The 20,103-nt window shown below is 30.7% G+C and overlaps 1 protein-coding gene across 1 annotated transcript; it reads left to right on the top strand.

Annotated features, from left to right (window-relative positions):
- Positions 1-3,439: 3,439 nt before the first annotated feature.
- LOC129219142 (post-GPI attachment to proteins factor 2-like) lies at positions 3,440-18,739 on the top strand. Its single transcript, XM_054853462.1, has 5 exons — positions 3,440-3,601; positions 5,674-5,938; positions 9,440-9,546; positions 14,181-14,289; positions 18,579-18,739. The coding sequence occupies exons 1-5, from the start codon at positions 3,440-3,442 to the stop codon at positions 18,737-18,739; spliced, it is 804 nt and encodes a 267-aa protein (XP_054709437.1).
- The last annotated feature ends 1,364 nt before the right edge of the window (positions 18,740-20,103 follow it).

Genomic DNA, 20,103 nt, shown 5'->3' with positions numbered 1-20,103 from the left:
TCTTTTTGAAAGTGATTAAAGATTTTTTTAATGGGGGAACAAAATTAGCTGCTTTGTTTTTTAAAGATGCTATTACTTTACTTGTGCATTTATTTATTTTTTATGTATCTATTTCTTTAGATGAGCAAGGAATATTTTGTTTCTATCAATTGGCTCAAAATGTTAAAACGTTATGTTTGACATAATTTGTAGTCTAAGCTAATTTAAAGAATATTGATTAGATACTAGAAAGTCCATGCTGGTTTATGGGATAGTAGGCTCGTTTAGTTCTGGACGGAACTTGTTGATCTCTTGAATTATATTCAGCATTGTAGTCGCTGTACAAATGGGTGCTAACAATTGATCAAAATAATGGTACAACCTTCAGCCTGGCAACATGAGAGCAGGGCAAGTCCATTGTGATGAGTGTGACATTCAGACACTATTTTTAATGGTTAAACCAACATTTTAAACACTAAATCAGTTACCAAATACTAACAAAGTATTTTAATCATGTTTAACTATGCATTTGCTTGAATAATTGAGTTGAAGCAAAACTGTAGGGCTTTTCAATTTTTTTTAAAGAAATTTTTTAAATCTTGTGACCTTTGCAAGATATAAGTTTTCGCCTGCACTCATATTTCGAAGAAATTCCTGTGAATATTTTAATGTTTCATGACTATAGCATTTTTTTCCTTTAAAAGATATTCAAATGAAATTTAATACATGATATTTATGATGAATCTAAATTTTAAACTAAACCGGAATTTTTTTAGTGCTGTGACGGGTGTGACACAGTGCAAATCTGCTACTTGGATGAGCAATTTCTAAAAGAATAGTGTTCAGTACAGATGACAAACTTGACAATAGTGAATAGAAATTAGATTTCATAAGAAAAAAGAGCTAATACTGGGTGTACATTTAGTTTAGCAGGTATTTAATGGCCGCTAATGAAATTAGGTCATATGTAGCTTTTTTTGATAATTACAATTTCTTTTTATAAATATCTCCTTTTACGGGGGAAAATCAACAGGGTCATGCATAGCTTTCATATCTTTGCTTATTTTTTCTTTTTAAAGTTAATAGTAAAACAGTAACATAATACTAATAATGTAATGCTTTGTACTACATTGCCTTTGGTGGGTAGTGAAAAGGAAAATAATTGCTGCATCAGGTATTAATATAATCTGACTGGGAGTAAGGTATAGCATCTGAGTTTCAGTGATAACTACATTTTACAATGTAAACTTTGCAGTCTGTTCAGCTTAAACATTATCAGAGCTGCTTTCTCAAAAGTTGTCACTTCTCTGAACTTCATTTCTTCATTAATTCTAACTTGCAGACGATATTCACTCAGACAGTGTTTGCTTTAATATGCAGATCAATTCTTGTCATCTTCACTGCACAATTAAGTAAATGAAAAGCAGTTTGATTTGACTTAGCTCAATTTAACAATGTTGACTGTATTTAGTTTCCCACAAATACGACCACTGTCGCGTTCTATACAAAAATGGTAAAAAAATTCTAATCTCATGTCAGTTGAAAATCCCCTGTCCTGGAAACAAGCATTAGTTTGATTGTTATACATCATTTTTTGATTGAGCTCTACAGTAATCAGAACATTTTTTCTCTTTTCATGGTTAAGACAATTCCATTTTCAGATCAGTTATGCTAGCATTTTAAAATGTCCCATGGAGCATATTTTTGTCATGATGCAGTAACTTACTTCCATAAAAGAGAAAATTGTATTATCTTTTAATCATGCACAACTTGTAAATGTGATAATTGGTTAATGACTGAGACTTTATACTGCATCCTGAGAACATGTGCCATAATTTTGGGCAAAGTTTACTTGTTGTATAACTCTAGTGTCTCCGATATTACTTTTTTATCCTATGAAAAAAATTTGACTGAGGCATTTTCATAAAACAGAGTAGTTATGGAAATGTGCAACTGATTATTTACTTCCTTTAAAGCTATTTTACTCCTTTGAAATGTTTTAAGAATTAAATAAAAGTAACTCACTTAATAACCAAAAAATTATTGAAATACAAATAATTCAAATCTGTCATGAAATAAGATTTTCTGATTTTTTTTAAAAACTACAATGCTAATTGGCTAAGAAATAAAATGGTTTCATCTCCTATTTCATTTAGAAAGTTTTGAAAAGCTATTTTAAATGCTGTCACACCTGTGTCCCAATGATTTTGTCAAACCCATCACCAACGTTTGTCACACCTGTCACGCCAAATTTTCCCAGAGAATAAATATTTGATCAAATTTAAACATTGTACTCCTATTCAGACCTGCAAACATTAGAAGTTTGGAAAGTTTTATGTTTTTCCATGGATAAATGCATTTGCTATGGTAACTTAAGCAACATTTTTGTGACAGGTGTGACAACAAGTCCTTATAACTTTATTTATACTAAAAATATTTTGTTATGAAAAATTAAGTGTCCCAAATGATAGACAAATGTCCCAAATAGTAATATATACACACATACAAAATTCTCCTGCTTTAAATAGTAATCCTGGTCGAATGAAAATACTATGTTTTTCTTAAATACAAGTTTGTTATATTACAGTAACTTTAGGCTCAAAAAAATAACAAAAAGGTTAATTTTATGAACATTTTCTTTATAGTTTCATAAACCTCATGTTATTAGCATTGATTTGATGTATTACTTGTGGTAATAAAATATTTTTTATATTTCCACCCTCATGTCCAATTTTTTGTGGAATTGCCCAGCATTGAGTTTTATTATTTTGGGGAAAGAAGAGTAATAATGATACTGTTTTTCTTACAAAAAAAAAAAAAAAGGGCTTTAACACATAACAATATCCATGCAACGTTAACTCGTTCTGCATTTACTGAAATAAAAAATTTATTTTGGATACTCTTTGTGTGTAAGAACAGTTTTGTAGTTAGAAAAAACATTTGTTGGAACACTCCTTAGACGTCATGGCTGATGAATTTCCGTTAAGTTAAAGAGAGTTCAAATTACTTATGTCTGTTTTAATTTTAAAATCTGACATTTTATTTAAAAAAAGGTGGCTTGAAGCCAATTCATTTTGAAATTACATTATTTTTACAGTAAAAAAACTAAGTATTTCAGAATACAGCTTTCTACGACTGCATCCCCCCCTTACTACAACACTGTTTACGAAGTAGAAAACTACTTGATTAAAATCCCATAAGATGTCTTTTTTGAATTTCATATTTTCTTATTAAGTTAATAGATTCTATGATAAATCTTATGCTTTATTCATTCCAATGGCCCCTTATTTATGGCCTCTCTTATTCATTAGCACCCAAATGACCCTCTTGTTTATTCCAATGACCCTAGAATTTATTTGAAAAATTTAACATGGTTCTGTACTTTATTTATTTTTAGCTAAAAGTTTAACAAATGTATTCTTTTTTAATAGCTGGAAAGGTGAAGTACTGCTTTGTAGAAATGAATAAAAATATTCCAGAAGCGAGTTCAAGTCCTTTGTTTAGACTAAGTCTGAAAAGATTGTCTTTAGTGACCGTTGTCTTGCCATTAGCGTCAATGGTTTTCTGCTTCATAACATCAATGATTTTCAATTTCAAGTTGGTTAATACTACAATTTGTGATGTAAGTATATCCAGTAAGCTTGTAATAACTAAATAATTTTCAGGATCAAACAACATTTTATCTTAATTATGATAACTTGGAGCTTGAATGCATATTTCAAATATACTTGTATAAGTTATCACTTATATATTTTAGCGTATATAATATAGCATATATGCTGTACAATTAAATTCTATTTGCTATACGATATGAGTATACTTATGTAGTACAGTATATGGATTTGTTCAAGGGCCAACTCAGGGGAGGGTCCAAAGGTCAGCTGTTCCCCCCCCCCCCCCATCAGAAACACTCTTCATCAGTTGCACAGCTGTTGGCAAATGTATGAGAGATGATGGAGGGTAAAATCGGTTCAATAAAATGAATTTAAATCTTTTTCTCTTTACTCATTGTTGTTGAACTTAAATTTTTAGTATTGATAATCTAGTATAGGAAATCAATGTAAAATCATTTCTTTCTTAGTCTTGTTAAGTAAAAAATGAAAAACTCTCTTCGATGCTTCACAGAGGTGAGTGGATTCATTCTTTGGCGTAGTATTTATTTGCATTTTTGTTCACTCTCAGATGAACATTCATCTCTAACAAAAACTTGATTTTCTCAGAGTGCTCTTCCACTTCTAGCCATGTGCCGTGTGTGATTTTTTTATATTTTGTTTAAATGATTTTATAGTTGTAGTTTCAGATTGTTCTAAGCTTCTGGTAACCTGTCAGCCTAAAGAAATTTTCTCAACACATTAAATATGAAAAATGTGAAATTTTATTTATTCAAAACATTTTACAATTTGAACATGAGCGGCATACTATAGAATTAATAAATGGCATATTTATGTTTTTCATGACAATAATTTTTGTTAGAATACATGCGTAGGTAATTTGAAAGAATATCAAAAAAAATATTAATTACTATGCAATTTTACATTCTGAAGGTTCAATTTTTATTCCCCTCCCCCCCCCCCCACTTTACTGCCCACTGAAACTTGACAGCCCACTTACAAAAATTTCTGGCTCCACCACTGGTTTTGTCATCGAAAAATTTGGTTTTTCTTAAAACTATTGCCTTTTTTTGGCACTAGGACGTTGATTTTTCTAGTTATGAGGCTTGTTGAAATGGCTATTTTTACTGAATGAATTTAGTGGAAATGCTTGATTGTTTATAAAGAGGGCCTCAACTAGAAGAAAGCATTTAACAGTTTAATAAGTAAAATTTCTTTTTATTTTCATTAAAGTTAAGCTGAAAAAATATAGATGCACTATATGTCTCATAAAACACTCGTTAATCATACAAGCAATGATAAAAATAAAACTAATTGGAAACAGTTTCTAATAAGTAATCTAGGGAATAGATTGATCTTTTTTTTTAAAACATGTCTGTTTCTCTAGAATTGAAATATTAATAAAATAAAAGCATTTTTTACTAATTGGTGTAGTTCTGCAATTTTAATCTTCAAATTTAAGGAATTCAGATTTTTTTCGTTTCTGAGCTACCACATGTATGTCTATGCTTTAACTGTAATGAGAAATAAATATACAAGTAGAGAGCAGAGAAAATACTTTTGGTTTTATTGCCTGAATACCTTACCCTTTTGAACTAGATTATGATGCATGTTTTATCAACATTTTAAAATTATTTTTTTAACAAGTGTTCCTAATCTTGGTAGACAATGAGAACTAAGAAAATTTTCAAATTTTGCTTATTAACTTAAACTAGTTTGCATTAAAAAGCAATTTGAGCTTTGGAACTCAAAGAAGAATAATTCCTAACGATCATTATTTAGTTTACAGCTTAATATCCTAAGCTGTGCATCGGAAATGCCGTGAAATGTACTGAATATGCAACATTTTGGAAATCTTCTGTATTATTTTTCTCAAATTAGGTACCCATGTAATTTCTATTATGTTCGATTTTTTTTTTCTTAAATGAAATTCTTAGTTCATTAAAATTAAAATTTTCTTTATTTGGGACATCTTCCCTATTATTAATTTTCATACTAGGTGCCAATGTAATTCTATTCTATTCATATATTGTGCTTGAATTTGATTCTCGGTTTATTAAAATTTAAATTTTCTTCTTTTTAGGTTTTTAATTTTTGTCCATCTGTTAGTGCAATAACTGGAATATCACCTCAAAGATATATTTGGAGAATTGGTGTTGCTTTACATTCAACTCCACGACTACTGTTGGCTTCAGTTTATTATAATCATTATATAAGAAAATCTAAAAATGTAAATAATGACTCTAAATCTCTTTACCAGCATATAGTAACATGGAATTATTGGTTTCATGTGACTGAAATTATGGCCCTTGTAGGTGTTACTTATATTTCAAACAAAGAAAATTATCGTGAGTATTCCTTTTTAAATACTTTTTGAATTACATACTGTTTAACCCTAGCATCAATGACCGGGTACCCAGGTACCTTTTGAGACTTTTTATTATAATTTTTACCCTTTCTAACTAAGTCTTGGTAAAATTGCTTTTAATCCTCGTTATTTATATGAATCTGAACGAAAGAAAGTTGTAACCGTGTTTTCAGAAAAAAATTTGTGGGGAGTTTTTTAGCATTTAAAATTTTTATACCTCTATGTTCAACAACCGGGATACCCGGATACCCTTCACACTGCACATCAAAAAATACCCCTTCAAAATGCTTTTGACCCCATTCTTGATGATTCTTATGTAAAATGAGTCCTTGAATTGATATATGACCACCGTTTTCTCCCATCACCCCCTTGATATTGCGCCCCCTAATTTTATTCAGTTTTCGGCAGTTACATAGCAGTTATTTATATTTGATAGTAATAAAAGCATTGTATTCACCATTAATATTCTTCTGAAAGGTTAGAGAAGTGTACAGTTGAAAAGCAGGAAAATTTGTAGCAAGTCCCCCTCCCTCCCCTAATTTCTAAAAAATACTCACAAACATTTTTTTTTACAAAGGTTTGTTTTACATTTTTTTTCCATTTTTTTTAACTTTTTTTTTGTGTGTAAAACCAAAGTATTGAACTCACTTCCCATGCCAGAAAATTTTTTCACCCTGTAAAAAAATATTAATAAATTAAACACTTGAAAACATTGCATATTAAATACGAGTCACACTGCAGGTCTTAGATGCAAAAAACTTTCCGTATTATTGACGTTTATTCAAATTACATTTAAAGATATTATTAAGATTTTAACTGAAATTCAGTATGCTCATAATATGCATTAATGAATGTTTGTATTTCTAAGGGTACTGCACCAATTGTTTATCCCTCTTCGATCAAATGCTTCGAAATTATTGAAGCATTTAATCAATCATGTCAACACCAAATTTTGTTTTGTTATAAAACAATAGTTGTATCTTTAGGTTGCTCCAGAGTTTCTTATGTTATGATGTGAACTGGAAAGCAATGATACGGCTTTTTTTTTTGTAAGAACATATTGTTACATCATCAGAGGTCCCAATTTAGCTACTTCATGTCTCTTGTGATGTAGACAATAATATTTCAGTTGGAATATATCGCTCATGGGCTGCAATAGTGACAAAACTCAAAAACCATGCATTTTGGAGTAAGAACAGGTGTAAATATGAAAATGCATTCTTATCAGCAGCAATACTAGCACAACTCGTAATTCAATATTAGGCCATAAGATGGCAGAAGTAAAATGCATTTCTTATGCATTTTCCTTAGCAAAGAAAACTTTAAACCCACTTATCTCAAAACGTGATTTTTTGAGTTGTGCCACTATTGCAGCCCATGAGTGATATGGCCTGTCTTTTTTTTTCTTTTTGAGTATACCCAAGAATGTCAGATGCAGTGACAGCAAAGGTTGAGCAAATGATAGTGAGAATAAAAATGACACATAATTTTTTCGATGGAACGGGTCACACTCTAAACAAATCCCGAAACACTAATGAGCATTCCCGGGTAACGTTTCGGGATTTCAATGGTTTTTATCCCCTTCCTGGAAAAATCAAGTATTATTGTTAAAAAGTTTCCTGAATGGCTACAAGTTGTACAAATGCAGACTTCTCACTGTTGTGAAAAATATTTTCAGCTCCCAGTGTTAAGATTAACTATGTGTATTTATGGCTTTAGTTCGGTTACAGTCCAGCCAGACTGATTAAGCTCCCTTAGGGAGCGAATAAGTCCATGGACTACATAGCTTTGCAAGAATTGCAGGTGAGTAAAATTATTGATACTTGCAAGTCTGTCTTAGCTTTGGCCATGCTTGCAATACTGCAATTGGAACTTCTTTGATAAATTGCGAAGGTGCCAAGTTATTATATTATTTTACCAAAGCTTACTTTAAACAGGAAGATTTCTGAGTTTTTCAGGAAGTTTCCAGGATAATTTCAAGAAGGTTACTGAATTTTAGCGGAAAACTTTCCCAGTTTTGCAAGATATGTTACTGGCAGAAATTGGGCATATCAGCAGTCCATTATTTTCCAGGAATGTTTCTGAATAGTTTTTACAGTGCACATGTATGAGTTTCGCGGGTCCCGTGTAGCCCGGGGGCCGTAAGTTGAATATCACCAGTATTAACAAATATAATACTACAAATTCTCTATGAAATAACAAAGCGTACAACCTAATACATCCAGTATTACAAATAAAAAAAACTGGAGAAATTTTTTCTAACAGACCATTTAACGTGAAACGTAAGCATAAAATGCTGTAAAAACAATAAGCCATTTCGTTTTTCTGTAAATACACACAATTCCCATGATGCGGGTGGAAGAAAAAAATTCCATTTAAATTGAAGAGGTGTCAGAAAAAAAAATTATTTTCCTGCTCTACATCTTCAAAACTCAAAATGGGTACCCGGGTGCCTGGTTATTGAGAGTAAGGGAAAAGTTTGGTTATTGATGCTAGGGTTAATACATTCAAAGTAAAAGATATTAACTTTTATGCATTATTTATTATGCTATTCTTAAAAAAGATTTAATTTTGAACTTTGGTGCACTGTTTAAATCAGGGTTCTTCCACCATCCCAGAAGTATAAATATGCATTAATGCTGAATTATTGACATACTTAGTTTAATTTTTAATTTTAATTATATCTGTAAGCATAACTTGAATAAATAAATAACACAGGAAAGTTTTTTGCAGAAGCACATCAAAAGTCAGTGAATGGGTTGAGGGTTCTTCAGTTTCAAATTCTTCATATTTGTTGTCATTATTTCATTCATTACTTTTTCCAGCTCTATTAGCTTGAATTTAAGCTGCAGTATCCTCGGAAGTTCTAACGTTTGTTTCATCAAAGATATACTTTCCAAAACCTCCTCTTCCCCCATAAATAGAAAAAAGGGACCGTCATCACTTGTTCTCTAGATTTCTGACTCATCACTATCTTTCAGTTGTCTTCAGAATATTGAAAGAACTTTTCCAAGGACATGCCTAGCTGGAAGGCAATAGAAACTTTATGAATCCCAAAGAAAAAAATGCTCGCTCTAAGTGGGGTTTGCTTGTTAAAAGCAAGTTATCTCCCAAAGATATAACATTGTACCAACCAAATCTTTCCGACTTCCTCACTAAATACAGGTTCTCTTTAAATCAGGGCTCGTTATAAGCAAGTTCAACACTAATATTGTAAGAGTCTGAAAAAATTAATTTGTTCATTGAAATCAAACTCACTTGAGACAGACAGAGAGAGAGACCAGGTAGCTTATCTAATTTAAGTTGAGTTAGACAAATTTCATATTTAAAACAGCACATTCTAAAATAGAAAAATTAAATAAATAAATGATCTAAAAAAAAACTTTTAATTAAAGTGTGATGATAATTTTTTTTCAGATTTTTTCCACCTCTTTTAAATTAGCTTTTATATTTTTAAAATATTTTTCTTTATTACTTTTAGCTGTTCATGAGAAAATTTTCATAACATTTATGGCTGCTTCAATTTCCTACATGTTAAGTACCTGCATCATTAGTCATCTGACTAAATCTTCCTTGTCTACCCATTTGGTATGTTTAGTGACTTAACATAGTTTATATAGTTTTTAAGAACTTATGTTCATATTAATTTTTTTTTATTTAGTTTGTTTTATGTGATTGATTTTTTGTTCTATTTACGCTGTTAAATTAAATATGACTTCTTGTAATATTCATTGTAGTTCTGTGTTTTATGTGATTATGTGCTGTAAAATAATAGAGGGTGAAGCTCTTTTTGTATAATAATTGTTATGAACTAACTGATTGTACAAGGTGCATTCACAAGAATTCAAGACTGATATTTTCCTGAGTGGGGGGGTGGGGTTGGAGGTGGTACATTGATCAGTTCCACTGATAGGGTGAAGTAGTGGGGGGGGGGGGATGTCAGCTAACCTACCATGCCAGTGGCAGTTGCCTTGATGCTGGTGTAAGCAGATTGCTTGTGGTGTAAGTCAATGTCAATGACCGCTGCCGAAAACTCAGGAAGTCTAAATCGCTGGAGGACTCCTCAGCCTGAAAAATCAAGTCTGCCCAAGAGATAAAAGAGGATAAAATTCTTCCCCACAAGATTGAATTTGGTTGTTCACTGTCTGCGCCCTCTTTCATATCACTTGCCATTGGTGGATTATACCCAAATTCAACGTGACAACATTGTTACAGCCACTTTACGGTACCAATCTTGGTCCCGGTGGCGATTTTTAATTTTGCCAAACTAAGCCACCCATGAACAAGAAGCAATTTGCGTGGTTCCAATAATTTTATGCAGCTTTAATGATGTCCCTTGACATTGAATGGTAGATAATGTTAGGCACTGCATGAAGAGTTCCAATGAGCGCATGAATAATGAAAAAAGTGATGGCAGCAGTGTGTTGATACCCAATGGTTATATTTCAAAGACTTCTAGTATGCTGAACAGAAATATTTATTTATTTTCTTTTTATTCTGAGACCAGTCTTGAAACTTTGTGAACTCGCCTTGTAAAGCTTAACGCCGCTCCTTACAGAATATAAGTTGATTTTTCAAATCAAAAGTAAGAATCACTTAACTGTAAAAATTGAATAATCCTTAAGGTTTCTGTCACATGCAGGTTTTAAAAAATATTTTTATCTTTCTGACTTTACCCACTTCAGACCCAAGGGACTACCACTGTTCAAAAAATTATTTTGTAGCGGTTATATTACCGTCTTAAGACTCTAATAACATAAAAAAATTAAAAAATAATTCTTTTTGACAGAGAAAATCAATGCACCCAATCGGGAACATCAAGTCACACTTATTCATCAGTTTCACTATGTATTAAAAGGTGATGGGATTTGAATACGTTAAAAATGTGATACTCTTATCTCTAAATAATAATGGATTATTAACTAAGATTGTTTTAAACAGTTTTAACTGTAAGGTAAACACATTGGGAGTGGCCAGTCCTTCAGAGTGCTTTAGTAGTGGCCACTACAAGGTTTATATTTGAAAAAAAAATTATTTCAGGTTTCCCTATGGTTCCTCCTCCTGCACAGTTTAATGCACTTTTGAATCCATTTGAAGGCCAGGAATCCTATTTTTTCAAATATAAACCTTGAAGTGACCACTACTGGTGTGTTTACCTTTCCTTTGTGAAAAAAAAAGTAAAACAATATGTAAACCAATAAATCAGTTTCAGTCACATCAACATTTAATAAGCAGCCATAATTATTTAGTGCACATAAATGTATATCACATTTCACACATTTAAATCAATATTTTCCATTTCATCCTTCCACTCTACACCAAGAATGGTTTACACCCTTCGTTGATTTTGGTAAATAATTCATTCTGTCAAATCTGGTTGCATTTTCTGGCAAGGGAATTACTTTTTGTCTTTTTGGACACCTGTTTTCTGCCTCACTCTGGGATTTTTCTGATAACACTTGCCGTCCAACAGATTTTCATTATCATTTGTTCTTTAATCAACAGTTCTGCTGCTGTCATTTGGAACAGAAGTAAAGTAAGTTGGTCTTTCTTTTGATTGCAGACATACATTACCCCAACTGTTAACAACGCAAAGATCCAAAAAGGGGGCAAAAACTCAGCTCTCCACTTTGTTCTCATAGTTGTGCAATACAAAGCGATGCCACCCATGTATGTGCTGTACAATCGTATGCATGCGGGTCAAGGTACATCATTCTTTTTGCGATTAGGCTTACTTCATTTCTGCAATGATGGGATGTTTCAATTCCACAAAAGTGGATAACATTGAAACCGTTTTCATATCCTTCCATTTTACTAAAGTCTTTTTGTCCTCTGACCTGCATAATTGTACATAATCTCCTAGCATCATTGTTGTACAAGTATCACTTGGAAATTTTTAAAAGTAAGCCAATTTCAAGGACGAATATAGATTTTCTTTTGAGAACAGTGGACACAGTGGCTGTCAAGCAAATATGATTAACATTTGTGAAATCTATGGCATAATCATTGGTTTATTAAAATTTCTTGGAGGAGGGGGGATATGCCCGTCTTTTACATACAGCACTGGCAAATGTTAAAATTTTTAATGCATATGCAGAGAAAACTAGTGCTCTTTCAAGGACAAAAGAAAAATGCTATAAGAATTGATAAAAGAAATCCATTTAGAAACACACAATTTTTAAAAAATAACATGTAACTTTTTTTAAGGCTTAAAATAAGACATTATGGAATTACGTGCATAACTGACGAACTATGTCCATTGCACATTAAATACAATGTATGGCATATCTTACCCGTTTTGTTTACTAAAGCTGTAAAAGATACCATATGAATGGCAATTGACTGAATGATATGTTATGACTGAAAGTACCCAAACGGGTATGTTCTTTGAACCAGAAAATGTCACACTAAAAAAACCTGCAAATTCATTTCTTTTAACTCAATTTGAAGCTTAAAACTTGCTTAACAAAATGAAACACCTAAGTGTTGAAAATTATAACTACAAAGGAAAGATAATTTACCTTTCACTCCACAAGAAGGACCGGCTTTCAGCAAGTTATCAGCTGCCATTTTTATCTGGGAAATATTCCTTAAAAAGGTCACCTATGCTACCATTTAGTGAACAATAATGAAACTAGAATATCTACAGTAGAGTTTAGTAATTTTTAAATGATTTTGAAAGAAAAAAAAATTACAATTTTTTTAATAAATGTACCCAATTGGGTACATCAGGTCTGAAGAGATTAACCATCAAAAAGCCTAATTTGTTATAACTCTAGCAGCAAGTTTAGTTATGTTTAAGCTCAAATGGTTTAGTAAAAATGTTGAGTGAGTTTTTTTTTGCATATATTTTCTATAAACATCAAAGGAACTTGAAGTTTCTTATCCAATATTATAGAATACATTATAAGATTTTGGTGAATGATACATTATCCACTAACATAGTGTGAATATATTTCATGTATGTAAAAGGAATCTAAAATCTATATGAGGGCTGTTTTTTTTTTTGTTATCCTCTGATCATCCATTATGATGGCCAGGCATACATCAGGAGGCTGAGGCAAAATAAAATTATCCTTTTTTTACCCTCTGTTGCTGACGAGTCCAACATGCCGTTTCTTGTTGAGCTGTTTCCATTTTATCTCCTGCCAAGTCTGAATTGCGAAGTCTTCCTCATAATCTTTCAGTCAAAAATGAGAAGTACATCCGAAATTCGCCAAAGAATGAGTTGAGTATATTGAGACAGTACTATGAGTGATGGTGTTGAAAATTTGAAGATGGCCAAACCAATGTGCAAGATGAAAAGAATCAAGCATACAAGTTTGTTGCTACAGACCACCTTGTTCAACGAGTTCACCAAGTGGTTAAAGAATATTGAAGGTTCACCATAAATAAATTATTGATGAAATTTGTTGCTTGTGAGTGACATCACCCACAAACTTACCAGGAGCTCAAAGAAATCATCACAGCTCACTTCAAATCTTTGGCAGCAACATTTTATGAAGAGATTATTTCAAAACTTGTTCACAAACATAACAAATGCCTCTGTCTTCATGGTAATTATGTTGAGAAGTAGCCTTTATTGGTGCATTGCTTTGGAACTGTCAACAAACTAAGTTTTTCAACCCCCTTTCCTCCCTTTTGTCTCATGTCATGCTGTTTTCATAAATATGTTCATATAAAAAATGCATGATGTCTCACTTCTTGTTACTAGCTCTCTCCCTTGTCACACACTCATAATTTTGCAAAGCCCCCACCCCCTCAAGATATGACATCATTTGTGGAGAGCTCCTTTGAGCAATGAAGTTATTTTTTTTTAACCAACAGATTTTCTTGTATAGCCTATCGGAGGCTGGGGGGAAAACAGCCCTCGTATATATTTACATACATGTATATTCTTTCATTCATATCGAAGGAAAATTCCTGTTAGGCTTAAAGCATCATTGTTCTCTTATAGTAGTTTTCTGTAAGTTTTTTTTTTGAGGTAAATCCTTCTATTCCTTAATTTTTAATAGAAATATCACTTAGAAGCCAGCTTAGTGCAACAAATAATAATAGTGCCAGAAATAAAATTTAAAAAATTCAGTTCTGATTTAAGTATGAAAAGATTAAACTCTTTACTTAACAAGGTCTTACGTTAATCAATTATACTTGAATGTATTGTACATTAATATTTTTAATTAGTGAAAAGAATACTCATATTTAGTTTTTTTTTTTTAAAGGAGAAATTGTCATATAGAATGAAACTATCTCTCTGTATTGTCATTGGATTTACATCTATGGGTATGATGTACTTCTTTTATAAACATCGAGTATATTGTGAAGAACTCGGTAAGTGTTCTGAGTACATATAAATTTTGTTTTTTTACGTAAATATACTAACTGAATAAAAACTTGCTGGAAATCTAAGCCTGCTTGCAGTGTTTTATGCATTAATTTTAAAAGATAAAATACTAATTTTTATCAAAGGGGTGTTGAAAAATATGGTGATACCATTTCTAGAAAGCAATGTTTTTTTTGGTGTTTTGGTGTGTAGCTTGTCTTTTTAGCAGAATGTCATGAAAAATTGTTTCATGGTACACAATTGTTTTTTTTTGGTCCGAGTTTGAGGTATGGTTTTTTTTAAACCTAGGGCAACTGGTGCTTAAATCTCAGCTGCAATGTGATTAGCAAAATATTTTATATGAATGCAAATATGATGAACAATGAAGATGTTTTTCAAATTTTAAATTTGTTCTTCTAGTAGAAGAAAATGCAAATCACAGTATCACCATTTACCAATTGCAGCACTATTAACCGCAGTTGCATGCATTTTTGTTTAAAGCTAGTCAATGTCTTGTGTATTTTATTGCTGTTGAAATAAAATGCTAACTTGAACCCTTTAACTAGTAGTGCTAACCCTTTAACTAGCAGCTGTGTGTCTAATAGAGTTTAGCATTATTATAGATCATTTCTCATATCAATGTCAGTCTTAGGCCGTTGAAATTTTTCATTGTATACTATGTTTTAATTGGGTTTATCTCGAAAACAGGAAAACTTAAAAAAGTTAACCCCCTCGATTAGATTCAGTCTTCAATATATTTGAGAACCATGCCCTTCAATTTTTTTTTCTCCAAAAACAAGTCATACCTTCCCCTCAGGAGAAGTTTTGTATAGGGTTTCCAATCCCGCACCGAATTCAGTTCCCTGTTTTTTTCGGGATCCTAAGATGTCAGTCCCACGGGATCCCGCAAGATTGACTTTATTCTTCTAAAATTTAGATTTTTATTTCAAATAGAAAAGGTTATGATTTTTAGGAAGGACTGCTTTTATTACTTGAATTGATAGTCTTCTTAAATTCCATACAGCACTTGTAAAGCACTACAAAGTCAAATCCTAATCAGCAATTGTCGTTTGGTAAGCAAAAGTGTGCCGCTCATATGGGATAGTAAAGGATTTTTGCTGTAAAAATAATGCGCTGGATTGAAACACGTGCTGTGGCTCCACTGCAATTGGTTTTACTAAAATTAAATAATTGGACATTTAGAAAAAGATCCGCATTAACTTCATCACCTTCTGAAATAGATTTTTTATTCCCTCATGCTGACTCAAGAACTGCAAATTCCGGACAAAAATAATGCCTCTTGGATGTGTGTTTTGCTGTATCGAATTGAACTCCATTGATAATTTACCTTGTTGCTTCATTAGCGTTGGTCATTGTATCAGTGAATTTGATTCATTACAGCAAGGGATGAATACTGCTTGATTTCACCATTTCACCAAGTCAAAGTCTCAGTAAAAGTGTTTGGATAATTTGGCTAATTTTACCTCTCACTTTAAAGAGAAATTCAAAATATGAGCAGCTGAACTTGTGCACTGTCATGCGAGTCAAACTGTTTCATACAACTTTCTGTCGCCCCTATTGTAGTCGTGACGAATATATAAATAAAGTCAGATTTTTCATTGCTTTCTTCTTTGGAGTGCACTTTTTGTAGTTTAAAGAATTTGAGTGCACTACTAAAGCTTACAGAAGTGCTCCAACATTGCATTCCGGCTACTCCAGTGGGTTTTGGAATATGTAATACACATTCTCTATTTTTTCTAAAGCGTAATTTACTGAATTTTGAATTTCAGTGATGGTTTTCGAAAATGCTTTTAAGTTTTAAGCATTTTCTGAATTAAGGAACGTATGAAAACTGAAATCTCAAATGAGAAGACCAATTCATTCTCAGAAAAACATACTCTATTTTTATCGTGTTCATAAATAGTAAATCCATCGTAGGTCATCAAAAGGATCCTTCGTGATCGAGATTTCGGGATTGGAAACCCTAGTTTTGTAGTTTATTAAATATTTGTGTTTTATACATTGATCAGCTGTCCAAATACCTTTTATTATATTTAACTTTACCATAATTATGACATAGGCGTTATTTAGGATAAAGTTACAGTGAAGTTTTCTCTGAAACTGAAAATGCCCAGCTGAAGATTTGAGATAGAATATTTCTGCTTGCAGTAAGCATTTAACTACATGTCTGACTCTCACATAGCATCCAACTTTGCGACTGACTTTTATAAAAGCATTCATTGCTGATATCGGCCGTTGTAGGGTTTTAAACTTTTTACTGAATCAGTTTAGAAAAATGAAACTTTAGAAAAATCTCATTTTGTAACACCTTTTCAAAAAGTTATAAAAATTGCAAAAAATCACTCTATTTTTCAAAAAATTTCTACCACCTCTAAAATTGGATTTTCTAAACACAAGTGAAAAAACTGGGTTCGTGCGCCCTTAAAAATCCTTGAAAATTGCTTTAAAAAAAGTTCATTTTAAAGTGCTTGAAAACCTTGAAAAAGTTTGAAAGGTTTCTTTAGTGCTTGAATTCTTTCAAAAATCACTACCATGTGCTTGATATATCTTTTAAATATTTCATCAATGCAATTTTCTGAACATATGTTCTATATGCAGCATCACGAAAAATTGCTTCCGTGTTTGAGATTTCAATCTGTGTGCATCTTGTAAATATTTATGTTTTTGACAATCTGAAGTTATTTTGACACATGCAACCTTATGTTAGCTTATTTTTTGTTTAATTTCAATAATTAACAAAGGAATTAGTTTTAAACCATGGCAACATTGAACTTGCTTGAACTTCGTCAAAAATTGCATCAAGTTTTTGAGATTTCAACCCTTTTGAATCTTGTTAATATTTTGATGTTTTTGTCAGTCCAAATTTATTTTGACCTTTGCTACCAAAGATAAGCTTATTTAATGTTTAACTTCCATAAATATTAAAGGATTTTTTGGAACCATGACAACATTGAAATTTAAACAGACTTCACGGAAAATTGCTCTTTGTGTTTGAAATTTCGATCTATTTGCATCTTGTAAATATTTAAACATTTTGACCAATCGGATGTTATTTTCACATATACTATCTTAGATTAGCATATTTTATATTTAATTTAGCAAAATTAAATAAATTTATTTTCTGTGCCAATAGTGAACTTGATTTGCAAAAATTTGCTTCCCTTGTTTGCAGGGTTCGTCGATGTATATCCGATATTTATTGTTTCAACTGTGGTGCTTTCAATATAAAAATTATATTAATCATATTGATATTGTTCATTCATTATTGAAAATAACTAAAAAGTTATGTACTATATTTTTATGATGTATGAATATATCATTAATATAACAAAGTAATATAATATTCCTTTTTTTTAAATATTTATAAAGTTATTAGTAATGTAACAATTTTAATTCATATTAAAAGTACCTAGTTAAATATTAAACACTGGTAAGAAAAAAAAGAACATATCTTATGACTGCACCGACTAATGCATATTTTTATTTCTGAATCATACAACTGTGTAAAAGTATCTAAGAGAAGAAAAATGAGTAAAACAGCTAATTCTAAATTAATTCCATTAAAACTGATAAAAGGATAAATGAAATACTAGATATAAATAATGAAATAAACCTTAATTTTAAGTCTACATATTGTAATAGCAATATAAGAAAATAAAGAGTGATTTGAGGATGCATTTACTGTTTTAAAGACTTAAGTTTGTGCTCATTGAAAATATCGGATATGTATCAAAATATCCGATTCATATCAAAATATCGGATATTTTCGATGTTTTTGAAAATATGATATTTTTAAACCCTGCTTGTTTGACATTTCAATCATTTTGCATCTTGTAAAGATTATTATATTTTTGGCAGTTGGAAGTCATTTTGACATATGCTACATCAGATTAGCTCATTTTATTTTGTATTTAAATAACTAAAAAAATAATTCATTTGTTTTTTTTATTAAAAACGTATTTAATTTTGCAAGCTTAATTTTAATTAGTCTTAGCTTATTTTTGATTATTACTGTTTTTTTTAGTTTGGCTTTTCTTTTGCTTTAATTTTCATATTTAGGTAACAAACCAACCTTAATAAATTAGATTTCAATAAAAGAATTTTTTTTTAAATAAAAGAATATTTGGTAGGTGTTTAATTCTGTATTGAGTTTTACTACAAGAGCTGCAATATTGTAAGTGAATTTTGTCATGTATAATTCTTTTTAATAACTTCCCTGTATGTTTAGGTTTTTTTCTTTTATAGCAAATTTTAATTGCAGAATATTATTTTTCAGCTTTCAGCTGGTTTGCCTTATGTGAATATGTTATCTGTTTTGCAAATATGGCCTTTCATGCAACCATAATATGGGATTTGCCTGAGGAAGAAATAGTGATTTGCCTTCCATTCTTATACAGTTCCAATAATTGTCAGACCGTGAATAAAAAGTATGATTGAAGCAAATTTTAGTTTACAACCCTATTTAAAGCTGTAAATTGTATATAGAATTTTTCACCTGAACACATAATGATTTAAGGACTTTTACAAACATTGTAAAATATTAGGAGCATATTTTTAAGAACTAGACCACTGCATCATGTGATAGCTCTTGGTATATTTTGGGAATTTGTGTTCATGAAAATATATGGTGCTTATACATGTCATGCTACTTCCTTCCATGCATCATCCAAGAAAATGAAATCAAATTTGTTATTTTAATAGATTATTTTTCTGTTTATTATTGAAGGCTTTTTCATATAATTTATCATATAATTTATTTCTTCTTAATCATACACATTTTAATTATATAATTTATTTCTTCTTAATCATACACATTTTAATTATATAATTTATTTCTTCTTAATCATACACATTTTAATCATATATTTTATTTCTTCTTAATCATGCACATTTTAATCACATAATTTATTTCTTCTTACTCATACACATTTTAATCATATAATTAATTTATTTCTTCTTAATCATACACATTTTAATCATATAATTTGTTTTTTCTTAATCATATACATTTTAATCACATTGTTTATTTCTTCTTAACCGTTTTGTTTATTTGTTTACCTTTACGTATGTTTTCTCAAATAATTTCGTTACTGCATTTTTTTTATTAGCTTTAAAGTATCACAAAGACTTTAGTGGTTCAGCTTATATGCTTTTAAGTAATTTTTTTCTTCCATTGGAGATATTTTTGCATCAAATACAACTTGGGGATTTACTTGTTGCATTTTTCACTTTCATGTCCCCCCCCCCTTTTTTATTTTCCCAAGCATTTCTTTTGTTTTAAAAACATTTAAGAAATTGTTAGTGTGCTAATTCATTGACTATGAGATTTTATGGTACAAAAATTTCATGTATTCCTATTTTAACTTTTTATTTACTATTTTACATATTCACTCAATGTTATTCATTTTGTGGAGTTTCTCATGTAAGTAACAATTCTTACTAGTTGATGCATACATTGAAAGTAATAACATACACAATGTATAAAAGATTTTGGTACAATTTTTACTCTGCTATCTCTATATAACAAATTTTACACATTTTTGCTTTGTCTGGCAGCTAATTATATCTATGTGTAATTAGCTTTTTCTTTTTTTAAAGTTATACTTGTTTTCCTTATGTGATATATTTTTTCCTTTTCATTTTTGAGATTATTTGTTGAAAAAATGTGAGAATCTTAATCTGTGCCATCTTTTCTAGACTATAATTTTAGGATATTATTTAACTAGTCATATTATTTGCTTCTTGAGTATTTGTTTAGTATGCTTATACAAGACTATTAAAAAGTTTTTTTGTTTTATTCT

This window comes from Uloborus diversus, chromosome 3 (assembly GCF_026930045.1).
Source record: "Uloborus diversus isolate 005 chromosome 3, Udiv.v.3.1, whole genome shotgun sequence".
NCBI lineage: Eukaryota > Metazoa > Arthropoda > Arachnida > Araneae > Uloboridae > Uloborus > Uloborus diversus.
This window is presented reverse-complemented; position numbering and strand designations above follow the sequence as displayed.

Bases quoted from the DNA above. Each gene is read 5' to 3' on its own strand.
- LOC129219142 (XM_054853462.1), top strand. From the start codon at position 3,440: ATGAATAAAAATATTCCAGAAGCGAGTTCAAGTCCTTTGTTTAGACTA. The intron at 3,602-5,673 runs GTAAGTATATCC...TCTTCTTTTTAG, and splicing joins TTAATACTACAATTTGTGAT to GTTTTTAATTTTTGTCCATC. The intron at 5,939-9,439 runs GTGAGTATTCCT...TATTACTTTTAG, and splicing joins TTCAAACAAAGAAAATTATC to CTGTTCATGAGAAAATTTTC.